Source organism: Xiphias gladius, chromosome 12 (genome assembly GCF_016859285.1).
Source record: "Xiphias gladius isolate SHS-SW01 ecotype Sanya breed wild chromosome 12, ASM1685928v1, whole genome shotgun sequence".
NCBI classification, from domain to species: domain Eukaryota; kingdom Metazoa; phylum Chordata; class Actinopteri; order Istiophoriformes; family Xiphiidae; genus Xiphias; species Xiphias gladius.
This window is the reverse complement of record NC_053411.1, coordinates 6,085,548-6,106,872: the sequence shown is the minus strand read 5'-3', so window position 1 is coordinate 6,106,872 and position 21,325 is coordinate 6,085,548. Positions and strand designations below refer to the sequence as shown.

The 21,325-nt window shown below is 42.6% G+C and overlaps 1 protein-coding gene and 2 long non-coding RNA genes across 13 annotated transcripts in view; 2 read left to right on the top strand and 1 right to left on the bottom strand.

The window, feature by feature from the left end:
- Nucleotides 1-5,271: 5,271 nt before the first annotated feature.
- Nucleotides 5,272-21,325, bottom strand: part of kdm6ba (lysine (K)-specific demethylase 6B, a) — a 102,525-nt gene continuing 86,471 nt past the window's right edge. For 9 of the 10 annotated variants that reach the window (XM_040141396.1, XM_040141394.1, XM_040141395.1 and 6 more), the window contains 22 exons: nt 20,448-20,534; nt 18,304-18,425; nt 17,833-17,956; nt 17,526-17,621; nt 17,104-17,392; nt 16,904-16,981; nt 16,487-16,660; nt 16,163-16,345; nt 15,289-15,846; nt 11,439-15,085; nt 11,074-11,200; nt 10,648-10,753; nt 10,166-10,371; nt 9,940-10,040; nt 9,775-9,843; nt 9,543-9,691; nt 9,283-9,397; nt 8,969-9,156; nt 8,741-8,882; nt 8,240-8,366; nt 7,050-7,220; nt 5,272-6,880 (listed from right to left, as the gene is read on the bottom strand). In XM_040141396.1, coding sequence (XP_039997330.1) covers nt 6,863-6,880; nt 7,050-7,220; nt 8,240-8,366; nt 8,741-8,882; nt 8,969-9,156; nt 9,283-9,397; nt 9,543-9,691; nt 9,775-9,843; nt 9,940-10,040; nt 10,166-10,371; nt 10,648-10,753; nt 11,074-11,200; nt 11,439-15,085; nt 15,289-15,846; nt 16,163-16,345; nt 16,487-16,660; nt 16,904-16,981; nt 17,104-17,392; nt 17,526-17,621; nt 17,833-17,951 — 6,663 coding nt within the window. In that variant the 5' untranslated portion in view covers nt 17,952-17,956; nt 18,304-18,425; nt 20,448-20,534 and the 3' untranslated portion in view covers nt 5,272-6,862. The remainder of the gene's footprint in view (nt 6,881-7,049; nt 7,221-8,239; nt 8,367-8,740; nt 8,883-8,968; nt 9,157-9,282; nt 9,398-9,542; nt 9,692-9,774; nt 9,844-9,939; nt 10,041-10,165; nt 10,372-10,647; nt 10,754-11,073; nt 11,201-11,438; nt 15,086-15,288; nt 15,847-16,162; nt 16,346-16,486; nt 16,661-16,903; nt 16,982-17,103; nt 17,393-17,525; nt 17,622-17,832; nt 17,957-18,303; nt 18,426-20,447; nt 20,535-21,325) is intronic. The other variant, XM_040141400.1, reaches the window with a different exon arrangement.
- On the top strand, nt 6,818-8,843 carry LOC120797599. Its single transcript, XR_005708548.1, has 3 exons — nt 6,818-6,883; nt 6,959-7,033; nt 8,756-8,843. It is a non-coding gene; the product is annotated as an uncharacterized LOC120797599 (long non-coding RNA).
- LOC120797598 lies at nt 9,096-10,280 on the top strand. Of its 2 annotated transcripts, XR_005708546.1 has the most exons (5): nt 9,096-9,203; nt 9,292-9,377; nt 9,522-9,710; nt 9,792-9,854; nt 9,956-10,280. It is a non-coding gene; the product is annotated as an uncharacterized LOC120797598 (long non-coding RNA). The 2 variants fall into 2 exon arrangements; XR_005708547.1 differs by lacking the exon at nt 9,096-9,203 and having other exon boundaries at nt 9,223-9,377.

Below are 21,325 nucleotides of genomic sequence, written 5' to 3'. Positions count from 1 at the left end.
TTTTTAAAACTGATTCTCAGCTTTTTTTTTTCCATTTTATAGATACTCCTCAATCAAATGATTATATTTTCTAAAGATTCCCTCAGAAATGGTTATCGGCATCATCATAGAGATATTATTATTAATATTATTTATATTAAATCATGGAGCAAGACCCATCTTAACATTGTTAATTTTTCTCCATAAAATGACGTTGATCAATTTCCGTTTATCCAGATTGACCATTATATTTTGAATTAGCGGGGCCATATTAATAGAAATGATATTTTCTAATTCTGAACACACTCTGATACCTAACCTGGTATCCACTGGTAAACCAACTGGAATCCACTTAAACTGGAATGGGGTGAATGCTGATTGAAAGCACCCTTTTGATATCTACATAGCTTCCAATTTTTGCCAGTTCATGTTATAGCCTAATATTTCCGAAAAAGATTCAATTGTAAATAACTGCGGAGACAGGGTCCTTGATAAGTAATAATTTCTGGCAATTTAATTTAGTATTTGACAAGATTGTTTCAAATTAACTTCTGATTTTAAAAATGTGGTTAAAGAAATTTAGAAATACTTTATCGTCCCTTGTGTTTGTCACCAGTTCTTCTTTGTCATTTTCATTAGCAGTTTAAACGTAATAACTAGTCTCCTTTTGGTATATTTGTCTAGCTCACACTTTTTCTCCGCTCTCATAAAAATTACTTGTTAATCTAAATAGGGTGTACTCAGCTTTCTTAGTGTATATGTCATTTATTTTGAATTTCAAGTCGAACATTTTTTTTAGAAGTTTTTTTTTCTTCTTCCTCTAGTTCTTTAAGTTTAGATTCAAGCTCCTTTTACTGTTTGTATTTGCCCCCTTTATTCCTACTGGAATAGGCTATGATTTTTCCTTTTACATAAGCCATAGAGGCTTTCACACTGTCCCAGCCTCATCTCTTGTACCATTATTTAATTGGAAAAAATTCTTCAGCTCCTCTTCTACTAAGTTACTGAATTCTGGGTCCTGAAACAAATATATATTTAGCCTGTACTATTTTCCTTTACCAAATCTGGCTCCATTACTAAACTTAATTGCACAGTAGCGTGATCTGTCAGTGCTATAGGTCCTGTTATGCAATCAGAGACACTCCCCACCAGATTCTTGCTGATCAAAAAAAAAAATCTATCCTTGAGTGAGATTTACAATTATGTCCGTATGTATGTATATTCTCTCTCTCAAAGGTTGGCAAGCCTCCAAATATCCATCAATCCAAGATCCCTCATTAGTGGTTTAATTCGAAAGTGCTGCTTTAGTTTGATTGTTGACCAAGTGGAGCAGGATTAATTACTAAAGCAATCCTCAAACAACAAATTAGGTAAATTAGAGTGGTTCAGTTCAGCTATGTAAGGCAGAGGATTCAAGATGCATTGTGACTTAAGCAAAAGGCTTAACTTCATGAGTTAAAATGAACCTGTCCATATTTACCAAAGTCTTAATCACAATTTTTTGCTTTAACTGCAAATAGCCTTGGATTCTCTTCTTTCTATGTGTGAATTGATAAACATTCCTTTAGTGAAGACAAAAATGAACACTGCTTTGGAATTTATCTTTCTCTTGGCTGCATTTTACTATGGTTTATAGGTGGATGTGAGATTGTTGTTTGTGCCTTAGTATTATCCACGACATGTTAATGTGATATGAATGCCGGTGGTGGCAGGCATTGCTTCATTTCACACACAGGCCTTGCTCTGCATGCATGTTTTTAAGAATGCATGCAGGTTTTGCGTGTGTATGTTAATGTAGCTGTGTTTAAATCCAGAGCCAAGCTAGAGTAAGAATTTAAAAAATGTGTTTTCAGAGTGATAGAGAATCATCTCAGTCTGCAATGTAAACCAGTCTGGCAGATTTTGCAGAATATCTAACCCAGTGACCCACTGTACTGCAGAGGCTGTTGATCTTTTCAGTAACAATCTTGTTTGTTGCCACTAAATATGCTAATGTACTAAATATAGTAAATTAACAAGTGCTAATTTACCATCCCCTGTTAAAATAGTACAATTATTAATCCCTGTAGGGGAAGGGGCTATAAATTAGCACCTGTGGGGCTGAAAGGGTTTTGCTTAATGACTCTTTAAGTAGAGGAAACAGTGTTTAGGCCTCTTTTCCTCCTCTTGAAGGACATTGTCTCTAAACACCATGTTACCTTGCTGCTCTAAAAACATCCTGTTCTTAGGACTGGACAAGCTAAGCCTTGTGCTTTCATGACAGATATCCATGTAGTTCTAGTAAAAAAATGGTGTTGTTGGTTTAAGATAAATTAGTTAAGACTGGATAAAACAATCAGGTTTATTGTCTTAGGTTGAAAAGTTTGTCACAAACTTATGTAGTAGTTTGCAACCTATGTCAGTTTTCTAAAGTGTGGTTTGGGAGCAGAGTCTGTGGAGGCCAAGAAATGATGTATGCTTTTTTCCTATTGGTTCAGACAGTGATTAATTATAGCAGAGGTCAAACCTCAGGTTTAGTAGGATAAACAGCTGAAAGATTTACAGAAGATATGACATAAAGATACAAAATGTTGTGAAGCCCAGCAAGAGACGTCAGTGTGCACTGTTTACAATGTATGATGAAACATGCTTGCATTATCAGGAGATGCGAGTTAGATAAAAGTTTGGATCCTCTGGAATACAAGATTAGAAAAGGAGGATGAAGTAAGAAGAACAAAGATTGAGGAAGACGGTAATCAGTTAAGTGATAAGAAAAGATCAGAGCATAAGCTCAGTAATTAGTCTTGTCTGATCCTGATTTTCTACCCTTTTTCCTCTGCTTTGAGCTTGCAACTTTTATTTACTTTCAACCCTGCTATGGTGCCCATGCAGACCCCTTTTTTCTTTTTACAGGCCCATGTGTGTAGAAACAATCCAGAGATTTTTCCCTCATTTCACAACAAGATACAGGTTGCAAATAACTATTTTTATATGTACATGCAGCATGATGGTTTACAGTAAAAGTTGAGGAACTCACGGATATATTAGTGTCATCATTCATCATTTGATGATTTTTGTCATTTCATTGTTGGCATTACAACATTAGTCTTTGACTTTGTGTTGCTGTTATGTCACCGCTGACAGAATAGTTCACATGGAATCTTCTTCGGGAAACTTGTCGTTACAGATGAAATGGTTACTACGTAATCTTTAATCTCATGCTCTACAAGAACACCATAAACAAACTTCAAAGTTTTGTCCATCACGATTACACCATGTGCTGGTGATTGGACTCCTGAAGTATTTTGTCTTTGGGGTGGGAAGAGTGTTGACCCTCTCATCATCACCTGACTGCAGCAGGGTAGATAGACAGACGGATGGAAGTGGTCTTCCTGTGTGGTTTGAAGAAGGATTTCCTTCAGTCTGTCCAGTAATGCTCTGCCCCTCCGCTGGCCTTGTGGTCCCTAACTTGACCTGAGGACACGCTGACCCACTAACGCTCTGTCACTCTGCCTGGGAACAATGAAGATTTTTAAAGTCAGGCTCGATGACCGCTCTCAAGACAGACCTTAGAGAATATACAAGAAGAAACTTTCTGATGCTCTTAAGAAGAGTCTCTTAATTGCAATTTCCCAACATTTCTTAAGATTAGTCTCATCTTTGTTGAAACTCAAACAATATTAAACATATATGATGATACAGATTTATTTTTTAATTTGCATACAAGACAATGAGCTTTCTTTAGTTATGTATGTATTGGCTGCATTTGTTTTACTGAAATAAGCAACTTTAGGAGAAAACCTGAGACATTGGTTTTTGCCTGTGCCTGTGGTCTAGCTCAAAATTGTAAGAGTCAATTTGCAAACTTTGACAAACTTTTCTTGTATTTTTCTTAGGAGGAATATTAAAAGCTCCACTCTACTTCAGTAGGGTACAATGAGACTGATGGCTGTTAAATGAAAACAGGATGAAGTAACAATATTAAGGCTTTGTTTGTTTGTTACAATGGTTTTTAAAAAGAGAATTATCCACCCATACACCCAACACTTTTCTGAATTTACTATTAAGATACAGCAACATGACATAAAAACACATTCCCTCATACAGTTAAGGTACAGTGTAGGGGAATAAAGAGGAGGATGTATTAGGTAACATAGTTTGCACTCTGGGACGTAACCGTGGCAAGTCATAAATGTGACTATGAAAGTCAGGTTTGTCATTGTTGGAAAAACAAACGTTAGTGATCTGCTGTTTGTGTACAAGGTTTAAAAATGTTTTTTGACTCCTTATTGAATTTCACTAAGGAAACTGAAGTCTGGGCTGTCTTGTTACTGCTCCCTGCTATTTCCTGCTCTGCTATCTGTGAAGTTTTGCTGCTTGTACAACCTCCTTCCTTAGTTTACCCTGGATGCTGATGTCTAAATGGAAACTTTTCTATTGACTTGACCCTTATTTTCTCACACGCATATCTAACAATAGCAAGTTCAGGGTTGAGGATATGAATGACTAAGTTGTGCCAAACATTTGTCACAGCCAAGGGATATGACTTGCTATTGTAGCAGTGGACTTAAAATGGATGCAAGGTGGGCTGCGAGTTGGCTGGATGGCAGCAGGCCGATGTGCAGTAGAGAAAGATCTTCACCCAGGTTCAATACATCATTGACTGAAATCCAGCAACTAGGCTGCTGTTGTATAATTGACCTTGATTAAAGGTGGGAGGGGGGTGTGTAGTGAGAAAGAATTACTCCTATGGAAAAAGTTGATAGTTTAAATACTCAGGTTTCCAATGTAGCTTAGCTCATTCCTTAACATTTTGTTGAGTTGTGGTGATTGTCCATTTACAATTTCATGGTTGAGTTTCCAATAAGTGTCTTGTCACATTACATATACACAGTAATGTGCAAAAGTTTTAGGCCCCCTTGGATGTTTAGATTATGTCATGCAGTACCATCAGGAAGGCTTCTGATCACCCCTAAAATAGACAGTGTGTCACTGTCCAAATCCTTATGAGAGCGATAATGTGCTATACAATGGCATATTGCTCAACCCAAGGACCTAATATATATCAGAAAAGTACAGTTAGACTTTTGCTTTGCTCTTGATGACAAACTAGGAGTTGAGTTGAGTCAGACTTTGATGCTGTTTGGTGCTTTGAGTGGGATCAAACCATCTGTTGTACCAACTTATTTGACTTGAGGTCCAGAGGTGGATCCCTGTCTACTAATGTGTTAATGGCAGATGAGATGTGACGCAGCAAGACAACAGAAAAAATGCAGATGAATCTTACGCAATTCTGGATTTATCAAAAAGCGTTTATTAATAGTCATAGTAATGTCACACAAATTCACAAGTGTTTAAGACATGTCTGGCTCAGTTTGGTGTGTGTGTCTGCAAGTATGTCTGTGGATTCTCTAAACAGTGCAGTTATAAATAAATGACCACAAAGAGAAGGAAAAGGTTAAGGTAATATTGCAACAGGAAAAATAGAATTCTCATTTTAAGAAGACAAACAGAAAAAAGGTTGTTCAAAGAGAACATTTAGCACCATCTATCCCGTTATATTCAACAGATAATCATTAAAATCTTGTCTAAAAGCCCCCTACATAATAAAAAAAAATTACAGTTTCTCAAAACACTTCGGAAAAAGTAGTTTTGTTTTTTTTTTCCTTAATGAGCATACAAACACAGCATTCCATTAGTCATCTTCTCTACGTGAGCAGTGTGTCTATTGTCTACAGGAAAGGTGGTGTTATATTCAAGATAAAGATATCATTTAATATATATCAGGAGAAAAGGGCAGGAGTCGTGAGCGGCAAGCACCAGAGAAACAGCAGCCTCCACTCCTGCGGATACACAACCCCTACATTTCAGTTCTTACAGAGCAATCGGTCACCATAAAAAATTAAGGAAAACAAACCTCAAACTTGTACAACTCTATTAAAAAAAAAAAGAAAAGAGAACATTGATATCCAATAAATAGAGGAAACTTTTTAAATTAAATGTACAATGCCAAAAAAAAAAAAATCCAGGAAATACAAAGTCTGCATATCAGAACAAAACAATCAGAGGTACAACACACAAACACCAGATGACAATTTTTTTTTCTTTCTTTTTTTTTTTAAGGAGAGAGTTCATAGAGATGGAAGAAATGAATAAAAAGACCTGATGATGTGTGACAACTGAATATTAATCTCCAGAGGAAATAAAAGTATAATTGATAAACAAGATTTACAACACAAGAATCTGAAGAACAAAACTGAAATCCCCCCCAAAACAACCAAAGTTGTTAAAACCCGTATGTTTTGAAGCATTCAAAACAATTTTTTTTAAATTCTTAATGCTTTAGAAAAATGTTCATATCTCTATTATTAGTATTTTTCATTTTGTCTCTTTTCTAAATACAAGGCCAATGTGGTATATATCTAGGCTGATCTAGTTTAGAAAAAAACAAAACAATAAATTATTTTAAAAAAAGACAGCACCCCACAAAAATTGCAAACAGCTTGTACAAATTTCAGTATTCAAGACGACGACGACGACAGAAAAATTTCTTTCTGGTACTGACAAACATTCCATTGAAACCATCAACTACCCTCCACATTTTGTTCAATGGCAGCACCACCTGCCCCCTGGTTCTCAACTTCACTGTTGCCAGGGTTTCCGTTTGAAAGCACCATCTGAGAGTAAACTGGTATTTTATTGGCGGCTTGGTATTTCTTTTTGTAAACAGTAATGATGAGTAAACGTATTCAACTGGCTGTTCGGCAAGTATTAGCAGTAGTAGTAGCAAAAATGATCTTAAATAATGAACGGGTAAGTTGAAAACCAAAGTGAAACTGTGTCTTTTGTCCTGGCTTGCAGGAATTTTGGTTATGGCTGAGGAGATTCAAGAGGGGGAGCTCTGTCACCGGGAGGAGGAGGCCTGGTAAGACAAGAAACACAGCAGAGAATTAATGAGTGACATGAAAAAAAGTTTCACTGAAAGTTATTTTTGTTTCAGGTCGGAAATGAACCTCCAGTTTCTTGGAGATGGATACTTGATACTGAACAAATGTCTGACAGGGCAGCAAAAGAGGTAAGTCTTTGCTCACCAGGTTGAAGGAGTCATATGTGTTCATGAGCTCCTCTATGCGGTACTGCTCCAGCACCACTACGTTGGTCAGGTTGGGGCTACGCTGACGTGCGCAGTCCTCACAGTGAACCACATATGTCTTCCTGCTGCTGTTCTCACTTGTCACAAACAACAAATTGAACACCTCCACCTGTGAGAGGAGAAAACAGGTTAACAAACATTCAGGGTGTAGAAAGTAATGTTTTCAGTACCAAAAACTCTAGCGTGGTGTTATGATAAATGAAATATTCTTTTGCTTGTCCTTAGGATACAGTTGCCTGTTTTTTTTTTTTTTCCCTTGTGTATGCATAGCTAATACTAATAATACAACAGCTCTGTAATAAGTCCTACCTTGGGGGTCTTGTTAGAAGCTGTAGTGTTATGCTTAAGTATATGAAATATTGTTGCTGTTGTTTGCGCATCGACGGAGGAATAGCTTAAAACAACCTTAGGGTTATTCATGTTTATCAGGGAGCTTTTGACACTTGCTGGACTCCGGAGGCCCAGATAGCTGTAGTAATAAAACCCGAAGAACGAAATGCCTCAACACAGAGAATAATTTGGACTATTTTTACTGAACATTGATGAGAGGTGTACAGGACAAAGTTGGCATCTCATATGATCATATCAATAAAATCATTTGTGCAGGCAAAAAATAAAAATCTGAGCTCCCACCATTTGAGAAACTAAGCATAGGCTTAAGCACCCCATTAACATCCTATGACGCCAAAGTGGTGACTCACTTGTTTTGCTTGCACAAACAAGACCACATTGGAGTCCTGACATAGTAGGCCTATGCTTAAAATTTGAATGTTTAATTTCTCAGAAATGGTTTAAAGACATTGAAATAGTTTTATTCTTATCCTGATCACATGGGGTACCAACCTCACACTGGTGCATTACCTCAGTAATTAATATGAAATAGGCTGCGGTGGTTTTGTTTCATCTGGAATATTAACGAACCGTGTGAAATTTCAGAAGCGGCACTGCTGAATAAATTTAGGGGAAACATTGAATCAATGAGGGTACAAACTACAACCTTTAAATTATATTCAACAGAATTTTCTAACCTTCATGAGGTTTGGATTATGTTAATGTGTTGTTGCAGTGCCGTAGTTTTAGCTAGGCATCCCTAATAGACTGGGAACTGTGTGACTGAAAGCTACTTACGTCACATTCGTTGCAGTAGTAGGCAGGCTCATCCTTGACCCGACTCTGATAGGAAATCTTCTTGCCTTCAGCCACCAGTTGGTCTCGCAAGAGCTGGATGTGCTTCATGGACTGCAGCAGGCAGTGTCTGGCAGCAAGAGACCAGCATTTATATATATTATTAAAACTAATGCTATCCAATGCGACAGCTCTGCAATAAAGTCTACCTTGATGTAGGTTATATTTATGATTTTTGTATGTCATTTTTGGAGGCTGTAGTTTGTGGCACTGTGGAATTGTTATGTCTGTTTTTAATATTGTGCCTACCTCATATTCATCACAATTTAAAAATAATAGAAATACCTCTTAGTATAATATACTGCAATTTAACAATCCAATAAAGGCTAATATTTGAACACTTTTAACAGAAACTACACATAACCTTCTTGAGGTTAGGACTAATTGCAGAACTTTCACAGTTTGAGCTAGGTACCTAATAAACCGACAACTGAGTATACTCACTTGATCATCTTGTAGGTGTCTGGGTCTGTGATCTTGACAGTGCGGGCCACATTCCAGGACACATGAATCATGGGGACGATGGACTTGACCTTCTTTACTTCATTCCATTCAAATCTTTCCAGGGCCAGCTGGTACTGGTAAGCTGTAGATATACATGAAACAATGTTTAAGAATAAAACAGTCCTCAAAAATATTCTATATTTGGTCAATCGATGGTGCACTCTTTACCATTAAGAGGGCCAACATTCCAGGCAATGTTGTTGCACCAGCCCACAGCCTGAACCCAGTGAACAGTTCCAGCATTGATCCACACTAAGTCTCCAGGCCGCTGGATGAAGCGGTACACCGGGATGTTGGCGTTGTAGAGGTCCTCTAGCACTGGCCACCAGGACCCTGTCAAGTAATCAACTCCATGTCTGGGCACACAGGATGAAAAAGTTGTTACAGCTTGCATTTAATATTGGTATAAAGTTAATTATACTGACTACAAACTGACTGAATAATGTCAGCTTGGATTCTGAGATTTGTCTCCGTCTACTCACTTTTCACAGAAGTCACTGATGGCCTGCCAGTAGTTCTCATGGACAGAGAACCACTCACAGTCTCCAGGACCAATGTTGATGTTCACCGAGCAAAAGTTATTGTTCTCCTGGTGACCTGTTGAATATGGACAGAATGTCCCCAGTCATATTTAATATAATAAGAATAAGAATTTAACAGATCTTAATGAACTTGTGCTGTATATTGTTGTTGAACTAAAGGTGTATTCCACCAATTACAGATATAGAGCAGTGTCCTTTACCTGGTGTACGGCTCCCTGGAACCTTCATGTAGAGCTGGACAGTATTCATGCCTAGGATTGTATGCCCGACATGGCTCAGCATATTGCCACTGGATGCTACACGCATAAAAGCTGGCAGCTTCTGCAACTCTTGAAGCTGGGGCTTCCACCTGAGCAGAGAGACAACAGGTTAGAACTCTGTCAACTTTCAGCTTCAGTATTGTTTTTAGAGTGATGTTTTGAAGTTGCTCACCTCTTGGGATCTGACAGGTCAATGTTGGTGCCAAATTTAATGACCTTCCCTACTGGTTTCTGCTCACCACTGAGGAATAGGTAAACATTACAGCATTACTACAAATCACAAAACACTGGAGTGCTTTAGTAAACCTTTAGACTAGCTTTTTAAAACTGTCTTTACCTGCTACTTTCTTTAGAGTTGTCCTTGCTGGGAGTATCAGAACTGTTGGATGGTTTCTTCTCATCGTCGTCATCCTCCTCCTCATCACTGCCTTTCTCCTCCTGAACACACAGATTACAACATGTGTATCAACTGGATTGCAGCTAAAACCATTAAACTGATACAATAGTATACAGTGGAGAAATATAAGTTTTAACAGTATCACACATAGTATGAGGCTCTCTACCTGCAGACTCTCTTGGAAGCTGGAGGCCTGGTACTGGGCATACTTGGCAATGGTGGTGTGGGAGCGGCTGCTCTCACAGGGCCACGTCTGACCTGTCCCACTGGGGTCCCAGTTCTCATCAGCAGGCTGCTGCACCTGAGTCCTCACCTCCACTGCCTGCTCTGCATTGGCTTCAACCAGTGACTTTGTAGAAAACAGCCCCAGGTCTAAACACAATGAAAGGGAACATTATGGCATGCTTTTGAGGGAGTTGTGTGCACTTGCCTAACTGCTCAGACAAAAATTATGTGCAAATGCATAGTTATATCTTTCTGCAACTAATGGGCCAAAAATGTTGGGCAAGTTTGGGCACCAATTTTAATAACCTTTCACAATACTAGAGTCATTATTTCTTGAATCCAGAAGTATCAGTAGATCTTACCTTGAGTTTTGCATATTAACATATTGAATGTGTTAACCAGTTACTATAATTGTGAACTCACTTAGTCGTAGAGATCCAGCCAGGCCTCTGATGACAGTAACAGGATTCTTGGGGTCTGTACAGAACTGCAGCAGCACAGGAGAGAAGGCATCTCTCTTACTCTCCAACTACAGAGAAGAAAATCATGTCAGCGCACAGTAGCACAAACTGTTTTAACTTACTTGGATTCATGCACAGTGACTCACCACAAGAGGGCGCACCGGCACGTTTAGGGATGCTATATTTTAATGTCAACTGTCTTGCGTGTACCCTAAATATTAAGCCAACTTAATGTTCTGTTGCCTTAAAGAAAGTATTCTTTCTACACTTTCTGATTAAACAAAGTGGCCCCTCATCTTGCCTTTGGTGGTAAATTTATAATCATACTTCCAGCTATTTCTTATTCACTACCAATCATGGATGAAATGAAGTGCATGTAGTGACATACATAGATACTGGGTGTAGGTGGGTTGAGTTTCTCTCTTGGAATTGGTTCCTCTGAGGTCATGATGGGCTTTACAGAGAAGGCTGGGAGCAGGTAAGATTCTCTGAACTTCCCTTTGACTCTGGACCCCCTAGAACGTGAAAAATAGAACATATTGACAGAGGCAAATACAGGTTTCTATTACTAATGTGCCCATTAGCTATCTGGTGGGTCATTTTACTATGTTCTACACAAATATACACATCCAACCTCATTCTGATATGCCAGTCTTTAAGATTCATAAATCCCAGAGATATCCAAAATAAAAAGCCTGGTGAAATTTTACATTTTAAAACTTTTTCAGAAAAGTCGTCTTCAAATGCACTTACTTGCAGGACCTGATGATTTCACTGGCAGTGTTCTTGATGCTGATTTCTTCCAGTGGGATTCTTTTTTCCTCCACCTCAGAGGCAATGAATGTCTCCCTGTCCCCGCTCTCCACTTTAATAAGGCGAATCTTCAGCTCCTTCGGTGGCCCATCTGACAGTGCCTTCAGTTTCAAGAAGTCCGTGGAACCCAATGAAGAACCAGATTCAGAGCCTTTTTTGTGCTCAGAAAATCTTTCTCCCGAATTCCTTGAGGTCCATTCTGCATGCTCCCCTTCACTGGTGGAGCTGGCACCTGATGCGTCCTTGCGTTTCTTTTTATCTGTGTCATAGTGACTCCGATTCTTGTCTGACCCCTCTTTACTCTGGAGGTTGAGGTCACCAAGAATTCTGCGATCCTTCTTCTCTTTATGGATCTTGCCATCCTTGTGCCGTTTGTGGCTAGAGGTGGAATGGGTGGAAGATGATGGTGATGATGATGATGAAGAGGAAAAGGCCATCTCCTCTCTCTTTTCTCTATGCTTCTTTTCTTTTCTGTCTTCATGCTTCCTGCTGCTACTGTGGCTGTGACCATGCTTTCTCTTCTTCTCTTTCTCCCTCTCTCTATCCCTATTCCTGTTTCTGTCTTTATCTCTGTGTTCCTTAACTTTCTCAGATTTGTGGCTGTCCTCCCGTCTGCCATGACTGTCCGCTTTATCAAGGGAGTTCTTGTTAGGAAGCGACTGTCGACAAAGCATGACCTCACAACTCTTTCCCAACTCTGCAAGAGAAGACTCAGAGATGGCTGTTAACCGTTGTTCCTCCTTGACAACCTTAATAGGCTTTATGGTAGGAATACTGTCCTTTTTGATAGAGTTTACTATTTCCTTTGTAGTTTCTCCGTTATCTCTCCAGATGTCAACATCCTCTATTTTCAGTTTCTTGTCCTCCAGCAGAGGAGGAGGAGAGGACTTTAGAGGTGGGACAGCTGGACTGAATGGTGGATTGGTTGAATCTGATGTGGGAGAACCACTTTGCTGCTGGCGGCAGATATCAGGGCCTAGTGACAGTGAAGAGGAATATTTAACCCCAACCAGAGCTGATGGAGGGGGTCTCCCAAAAGGCCCACCTCGGTACGCATACTTCTGGCTCTCTAGGACTGTCGCTAAGGACTTGAACATGCTGTTGACACCTGTTTGGTGGAGGTGAGGTCTTTGGGGTGGTGGAGAACAAGATGGGGTCTCAGAATCGTCTTCGTCATCATCCTCATCGGCCTCACTTTTAGTCTGCTCAGGGAGGCCATAAAGTTTAGCAAGGTCACTATGGCGGTAATTGGTGTTCCCTACTCCCATTCCCATGTCTATTGACTGTTTAGAGACATATGGAGAAGGTTTAAGATAGTCGTCGTCATCCTCGTTGAGAGATGATGTCCTGCTGCAAGGGGATGCCAGAGAGCCTTGGCGACTGAGGACAGGAGGGCTAGAATGGGGATTTGATCCAAAGTCTTCCTGGTTGGGCTGATGCTTTGTTGCTGGAATGAGATCTGGGGCACAGAGGTAGCTCTTGATAGGCTGGACGCTTGGAGAAAAGTTGTCAAGGAGACCTGTGGACCCAGTCTTCTCACTGTTATACATCTCCTCTTCCTTTTTGATAGACTCATCCAGCATGGCCATAATGTTTGCTAAACCATCAGGGAGCAGTGTTGACAACTCAGAGGGCTCCTCCTCAAACTGCGCACTGTCTGAGCTGCTGCTGCTGGCATTTTCCAAACCAATTCCTGTCACCCGCTTGTTGAGAATTCTGCCTGTGGAGCTCGAGGATAAAGGTGGTGGTGGAGGGTTCTCTCTTGGAAAAGCCTGATACAGTTTCGGAGGCTCTCTAAGTGCCAAGGTAGGAAGAGAGTGTTGGCTGCAGTCTCTCTCCCTGGTTGAGTCTTTGGATTGGTTGGGTGCGGCTTGCATTGCCGGGGGCTTGTTAGGGTACACCGGCTGGTTCATCCCTGAGGTACTGTGTGTTGATGAGGGACTGAATGTCGTTCCGCCATTGTTGCTCCACATCTCCCTCTGCCTTTGCTTTTCTCTGGCATACTCAGTCTGAGGTGTAAGAGGAGGCGGCCGCAGCCTTTCTACAGAAGTATTGGTGGGTGTCTGACCGGTTGGACAGGGGAGCACGCCACCACGGCTTAGCCAGGGGTAGGGGGGTGAAGCCTGGGAACTGGGGGGTGGTGGACCTGAAGGATGTGCAGTAACAGAAGAGAGGCGAGGAGGTGGGGGTGTTGGGGAAGAGTTACTGGAGAGCAGTCTCTCCAGGTTTTCAATTGCAGCCTGCTCTTTGCCTTTTGCACTGCACACTTCCTCCTGCCTCTTGCGCTCCATCCTTTTTTTCTCCTCCTCTTTTCTATCTAGCTCTCTTTGTTTTTTCTTTTCTTCCTCCTGCCTCTCCCGTTCTCTCTTTTTTCTCTCCTGCTCCTGTCTCTCTGCTTCTCTCATCTTTCTCTCCTCCTCTTGCCTCTCCCGCTCTCTTCTCTTCCTTTCCCGCTCCTTCTTCTCCCATTCTCGCTTTTTCCTCTCCTCCTCCAGCCTATCTGCTTCTCTTCTCTTCCTCTCCTCTTCTTGCCTCCTCTTTTTCTCTTGCTCCTGCCTCTCCCATTCTCTCCTCCTCCTCTCTTCTTCCCGTCTCTCCAGTTCTCTCTTTTTCCTCTCCTCCTCCTTCTTTTCAAGCTCTTTCCTCCTCCTCTCCTCCTCATCCTGCTTTTGTCTCATCTCCCATTCTTTCTTCCGCCTCTCTTCTTCTCTTACTTTTCTCTCTTGCTCCTCTCTGTCCCTCTTCCTCCTTTCCTCAGCTTGCATGTGTCCCTCTAGCTCAGCATCAAGCTTGTCTAGAGCCTCCTTGATAGACTGGGGGACAGAGGTTGGAGCTGGCGGATGAATCTGGGACTGAGAGTACACCTGTGTTGAAGCAGAGTCTGGCTGATGACCCAGTCTGGAGGAGAGGGTTGGATTGGATGGCTGAGGGGCAGAGCTGACACTGGAGCGAGGAGCAGGGCAGTATGTAGATGGAGAGCGGGGAAGTGGATTGGAAACTCTGCTTGTTATTACACTGTCCCCTGCCCGCTGGTGCCGTGAGGAGAACCAAGATGATGATGAGAAAAATGCAGGACGTTGCTCCATTTCAGCCTGAGGATAATATGACGTCTTCCCCTTCACGGGCTGGGACTTGGTGGGTCCCTGTTGTTGTGGTCTGGGCAGCCCCTGTTGGTGAGGCTGGTTGGCAGTGGGAGCTTGGCCTTTGTGACAACTTGGTCGCAGCGGAATATCCAGCTGAGAGACGGGGCTAATGACGGCACTGGTAGAGGTTTGGGATACTGGCTCTCGTCCTCTTTGCCAACTATTATTACTGCTGCCTTTGTTCACAGAGCAGCCAGCAGGGGGTGATGTAGTCACCGTGGCAACAGCAGCCATAGTTATGCCACTTGAGCTGCTGTTGTTGCTATAACTGCTGATAGAGCTGGGAACATTGGGGGTAATGACAGGTGTTCGGGTGGAATTGGTTGGGGGCAGAGGAGGGCTGATGTGGTGGTGATGCTGGGAGGGACCCCGACTATCCACAACCTGATTGTGGCTCTGCTGGCGCTGAGGTAGCAGCCCTGGAGTCCTGTAGATGCCTGACTCCTGAAGAAACACATACAAAGCATATTTCAATCAGTTAATTTCATAATGATTTCTATGTAAACAACTGCATCCGGGCTACAGTTAAGATTTGAGCCTGTTTAATTCAGAATGAAAACGCCCACTGCCTTTTATCAAATGTTTATAAAACAAAAAATATAAACATGGTACCAATGAACTACTGCATGGATTTGACTTGTACTCACCAGGGTGTGACTGCTGGGCCTACTCTGGTATCTCCAGTCCTCATGGGGCCGGCTTTGCTGTTGCTGAGGTACTAAGGTGCTGCTGGCAGGAGGAGGTGGAGGAGGAGGAGGAGGAGGAGGGGGACCCTTGTGCCCCAGCCCTTGATGTGGCTGGAAGTGGCTGTAAGGCACACTACTGCTGCTGCTGCTGTTGTTGTTTGCAGGAGGGTTTGCTGGTGACGATTGGGCATGTAGGTGTTGATCTCTGTCCCCTCTGGTTGGGGTAGATGCCGTGTAAGAGGTAGCTTGGCTGCCACCTTGGCCCCCAATGAGGGGGCCTCTCTGGTTGTGAGGACCACGTGGTTCCATGGCCCGACAGGGTGGAGCTAGACCCAGTTTGGAGCTTGGGCTGGAGTAAGAGGAGTGAGGGGACTGATGTTTTACAGCTTGAGGTTGGAACGTGTCTTTGTGGAGCTGAGGAGAACATCCCTGGTTGTGTGGAGGGGAAAGATTTGAAGAGGTGGAAGAGCCAGGAGATGACTTTTGGGTGTAGGTGCCCATTCCCTGTTTGTTGGTTTCCTGTTAAAGCATACAAAAAAAAAAGCAAGAAAGCAACGGAGGATGATTAGAGTGATGTAAGACTAACAAAGGATCTGATCACTGCTGCACTTAACAAAACAGGGAAAAGCAATCAGTTTTGGGCTTGGTTTTTCTGTGCAGCAAAGCAAACATTATTCTTTCTGAGGTTTAGACAGCCTATAGAATCAATAAATCATTATGGCACCACTCAATCCAATGATGGTTTTCCTATTGATTGTGCTCAATAGTAAAATATTAACCCCTTGTATCCAAGTACCGTATATTCAATGAAGTGAAATTTTTCTACTTTTCAGACCTGGAACTCCTGCGATGGTGAGTTCTTGCGGTCAGAGGTGTGGGGCTGCCAGGGAGTGTTATTGTCCTTGTGAAGAGGGTTCCAGAAGGCAGGTTTTGGAGGGAGGTGGTGGACTGACGACTGCTGCTGAGACAATAGAGACTGGCCAGGACCAGAGAAACGCTGCAGCCCAGGATGGGATACCTGCGCAGGGATTGGGTCATTACAATATTTACCACTCAAAGATGTGACAAACAAAACTGTACAGAAATTCAAATATAAATTGCCACTTATTGTGGCTGTTTTGGTATTCAAAGAAAAAATGTGTTTGTTCCTGTCTGATACCTGGTCTGAACTCTTTTTCCTCTTACTGGGGCTGGGACAGTCCTCGGCAGCAGGAGGGCGGGATGACGGGTGCAGGGATGGCGGAGGAGTGTGCTGGATAACAGAGTGCTCTCCCAACGGAGGGCCTGGCCTCTTCAGCTGACCCCCTAGCATCTTCCCTGGGTAGCCCCTCTGCTATGAACAGAAAAATGGAAGGATCAGTATTGTGGCCGATGAAGACAACTAGAGGAACTATAGCAGTGTTAGTCCAAAAACATTCCTTTGCTGAAATATTCAGCCAAAGCTCAGTGACAGTGGCTTTGACTGGAGTATGACTTTCATCTGACTGGTTGAAGCAGAAATGACAGCCAGGATAGGGATTGTTCTGTGACTATATGGATGATGAAACATGATCATAGCCAATTAGAGAGCTCTTACCTGGTGCACCTGAGCCCACATCTCATCTCCCAGCAATGATGGACCCCGGGGAACATGCTGCTCCTGAGGACCCCCAAACTAAAGCAGACAGCAAATACGGCACACCAAGTGAGAACTGAGACACTTTTTTCATCTATGAAACACACTTTTACTCTGGTGCATAAGTCTGCCATGAAGTAATCTATAGCATCGTTCCTCACCTTCAGCAGTTGGTTGGGCCTGCTGTGGGGAAGATGTGGGTTGGGGGGAGGTCCACCGCTGCCAGCATAGCCTCCATTATGGAGACGGAGTGAGTGCTCATTGGGCAGGGGCACAACAGGATGTCCTTGAGGAGGGAGGTGAGATTCATACAGCTGGCCTAGTTGCTCCCACGCTCTGTGAGGAGGAGGAGGATGAAGATGAGGAGGAGGAGGAGGTCTCTGCTGCTCCCTCTGCAGGCCTGGTAACATTGGCTGTGGGAGCTCAAGCTTCTCTCCTCCTCTTATGGGCCTGGACAGCCAAAAAAGACAGAAGGACATTTAAATGACACGAAAATCTTGCTTCGTCATGGCATTTCTGTAAATAAATTACCCTCAGCTTTCTAAATTTGGATCTGTCACTAATGATTTTGTGCATGACTTACCCATTACTTAAGAATTTACTGGGATGGTTTAGTTCGCCCATAGGACCAGGAGGTAGATGGGGAAGGAGTTGGTGTTGGTTCATTCCAGGCGAACACCTGATGAGGAAGAGAGACAGCACACACAGTACAGTCAGGAAACATTTCTTAGCAGTTTTTACACCAAGGTTAAGCACATTTGAGCTCTAACTTCAGTTCCACTGAAAAAATTCCCACTTTTGGAGTTCAAATGACAGGTTCAACCTGATGGACTTAAGCTAACAAAGAGGTTTTTGAAAGTTTGTGTGTATGTGTTGTTATGGCTACAGACCTGGGAGGTGGCTGCCAGGCGCGGCCGCCCACGGGAGCCCATGGTCCCCGGTTGAGTCCGTCCAGAGGGAAGGAATCCCGTGTGCCACGCCCGCCAAACTGCTCTACTAAGTGATGCATCCAGCCTGTGGATGTTAGAAATACGGTCATATAATTAATGCACAGCCATGCGGAAAAATGTGGCCTGTAGAGCATAATGACAAGTTATATCCTAAATTGTTACATGTTTTGAAAAGGTGGTAATTACTTAAGCTTATAATGAAATCTCTGTTCAAATACAAGATCTAATCTCTCAATGTTTTCCTGTTTTTAAAGAACCATCATGTGTTGTAATAGTATAGCACACTGCTAGTTAGCCAATTAAAATTATAGACTGCCAAGGTTTTAACCTGATTTAGTAGTGTAATTACTTTTGGATTGCCATGCCTGAGTGCTTTATAGTTAGAAATTATAACAGAGTGCTCATAATTACCAGACTAGCTATGTCTGTGAAGCCCTCCACTGCAGCACAGAGAGGGCCTCACTCCAACACTGAGAATATCTGTACTGTCCGACTCTTCTTTCTTCACCACCAAGAACCCAAAAGCCAATTGGCTGCAGAAACAGAGAAGGGGAGCCACTATGAGAACAAGTGAGACACAGGCACTGAAAAGTCAATAACCACCCGTGGGTTTTTGTATTTTATAGGCTAGCTGGTGGGTGTTTGTGTGTGTGAGTTGGAGAGCATGACGGCAGAGAGGGGAGGGTGTAAGTAGCATATTGGACAGGGGAGAGACAGACAAAAGCCAGGACTGCGACTGCAGAGGCAAACTGAGTAAAACGCTCCTGCTTATGCCCAACGATTTTCCCATTTCAAATTTATTCTGCTTCTATTACAGTTAGGACATTTCACCTAGAAACATTAGCATAAATTAAATTCACTTGAAGTCTCAAATTATGATGACTTCTTTGTCTGTAGCTGGCTGCTAGGCATCAGTCAGCCTGTAGGAGGCGCCAGTAAACCAGTTGGTGCAGAATAGGTTTATTACTGAGGCCCAGATGGCTCAGTGGGGAGCTCACCTATGAGGACAGATCTGGGGTTACTGTAATCCTTACCATGGGCCTCCTGATAACAAGAGACAGAGGGAAAGACTAAGAGTGAGAGGCGTTGGTCACATGCCAAGTGTGTGTATGTTTGTGCTCAAGTGTGTGTGGTGTTGGAAGCAATGCCAAGTGTGCAAGCTGCATGGTCGTGTCAGGCTTGTGCTGGTTTAGTGCATGTGAAAGAGAATAGTGTGCTGTCTTTTAAGTGGATGATTATGTGCGTGCATAAAGTGTGTGTATGTGCATGCCCGGTGGATACACCAAGGTTTAATCTCATTACAGCAGGCGTGATGGAGAGGGAGAGGGGGGCAGCAGCGACAGACGGTCTGAACAGGATGGAAGGATAGATTAAGGAGAAAAGATAGAGATGGAGAAGAGGGAAGGGATGGAGGGAGATGGAGTGGAGTGGAGGGTAGGAACAGTGCCATGAAAACGCCCACACACCTTCCCACACACATACACGTACACACACATACACTGAGACGACACAAAGGAAAGCGGTTGAGGGGAAAAGACATAAAAGAAGCTGAGAGAAAACTCCCCTCCCTGCTTTCTGAAACAGTGGACACACGCACGACAAGACAGTAGGTGTCAAGATACAAGGAAGTCCATGTTTCAAAGTATCTTGATTCAAAAAAGACAACAAAAGAGAAACCTGACAAAACCTGAGAGGATGTGTTTACACCTGCATATTCACCTCTTCTGTTAAAAACTAGTGTAACCAACACATACGTCATTTGTCAAAAATCACTGAAAATCCTCATTTGTGTCATCTCTGTTACGTATCAGACGGAAGCTGAACTATCCAAAAACAATAAATATCTCATCTCATTACACCCTCATACTAATTTGAAATGACACCAATTTAAAGGTGGCAAGACCATTAGACATCTGGACACACACACACACACACACACACACACACACACACACACACACACACACACACACACACAGAGAGAAAGGAGGTGTTAAGATTCAAAGAAGTCCATGTCCGTCTTTATTTGATTTCCGTCACCCTGGTGGTGTAATGTAAAAGTAACGAGTTGTTCAATGAATTGCAGCAACTAAATGTAAAAGAAATGATAACACTTTAAAGTAAGTGACAAGTAATGTGTAATGCATAACGGGAGAGTAACAGATAGGCATACACAGGTTATGATTCATTTCTCTTGCTCAGCACAGCCCTCTTCCACCACTTTTCCTAAATTAGCTCTGGTCATACGCAGTCCTTCCACCCACCAGTTCCTCTCCTCTTCCTTTCTTCCTCCCACCAACTCTGGATCTCCCCGTCTCTATTTAAAGACTAGTGGGGGATATTTGAATAGCTGTACACTTTTAGCTTGTCAGGAGGAGTGCTATACGATGACACACACACACACCACCCTCCCTGTCTCGTCCCTTCTTCCTCACAGGGATCATCCTCCACCGGGCGCTGCTGCTTTGTGAAGATACGCTGGCGTTAACTGTCAAGACTGCACTCGACATGCTTTAAGACAAACTGATACAAACGCATTCTCATGCTGAGCGTACCTTTTAGAGTAGCACCAAGTTATTGATTCACAGTTGTGTTAAGTCTCAGCTTCGGCTACCAATCATCTCTCTGGGGTCTCCTCAACCCTGAAAGACAGGTGAAAAAAAAAACATGAAGCAACATTAAACACGATTCTCAGAGATATGATCAAAACTCTCATCAACCTAAAGTCTGAAAGCAAGTGATATAATTCAAGGCTGAGGGTGGTCTTTGATTGCAGTATGAACTAAGAACCTCATTGTCCTGCTGGCTCGCTTCTCTGGCTTTCTAGACAGTGAATCGTCATTACCCTCACCCCTCCTGGTTTCCTGACTTCTGAGCTAACGCCTGGTGTCAGAGCAGTGTGGAAAACCTGAGGGTGGCTCAGAGGCCAAGGGGTAAATCAGCAGGGAGGCCGACACAATAGGAGCAAGGGGGGCTTTTGTTCTTTCACTCTCTCTTTCTCCTCTCACAGACACAATGGTGAGACTGACTATGCAGCTTAACAGGCGAGCAGACACACAAACAAGGCGGATCTCACTCTAACAGGAAGAGCTGGGTAGGCTAAGTCAACAATCGAATGCGAAACAGTAGCGCTGTGGAAACCTATTAAGATAATAAAACACATGGCATTATGGGGAAAGACGAGAGGGTGTGACAGAAGGAGAGATTTGAATTAGAAACATAAAAAAGGATGTACAAGAGGAATCCAGCAAAAGACCCAGTTGTGACTGGAGAGTGCAAACAGGGACACAGTGCTGAGGTTGCAATTGCCACTTTTATGGAGGGTGTGTGTTTATGTCTGCTGTGACCAAACGGTCGTCCATTCCAGTTGCTATCCTGGCTATCACATTGCTCACAGCCACTCCACCAGTACAGTGTGAGAAACTCAGTGCTC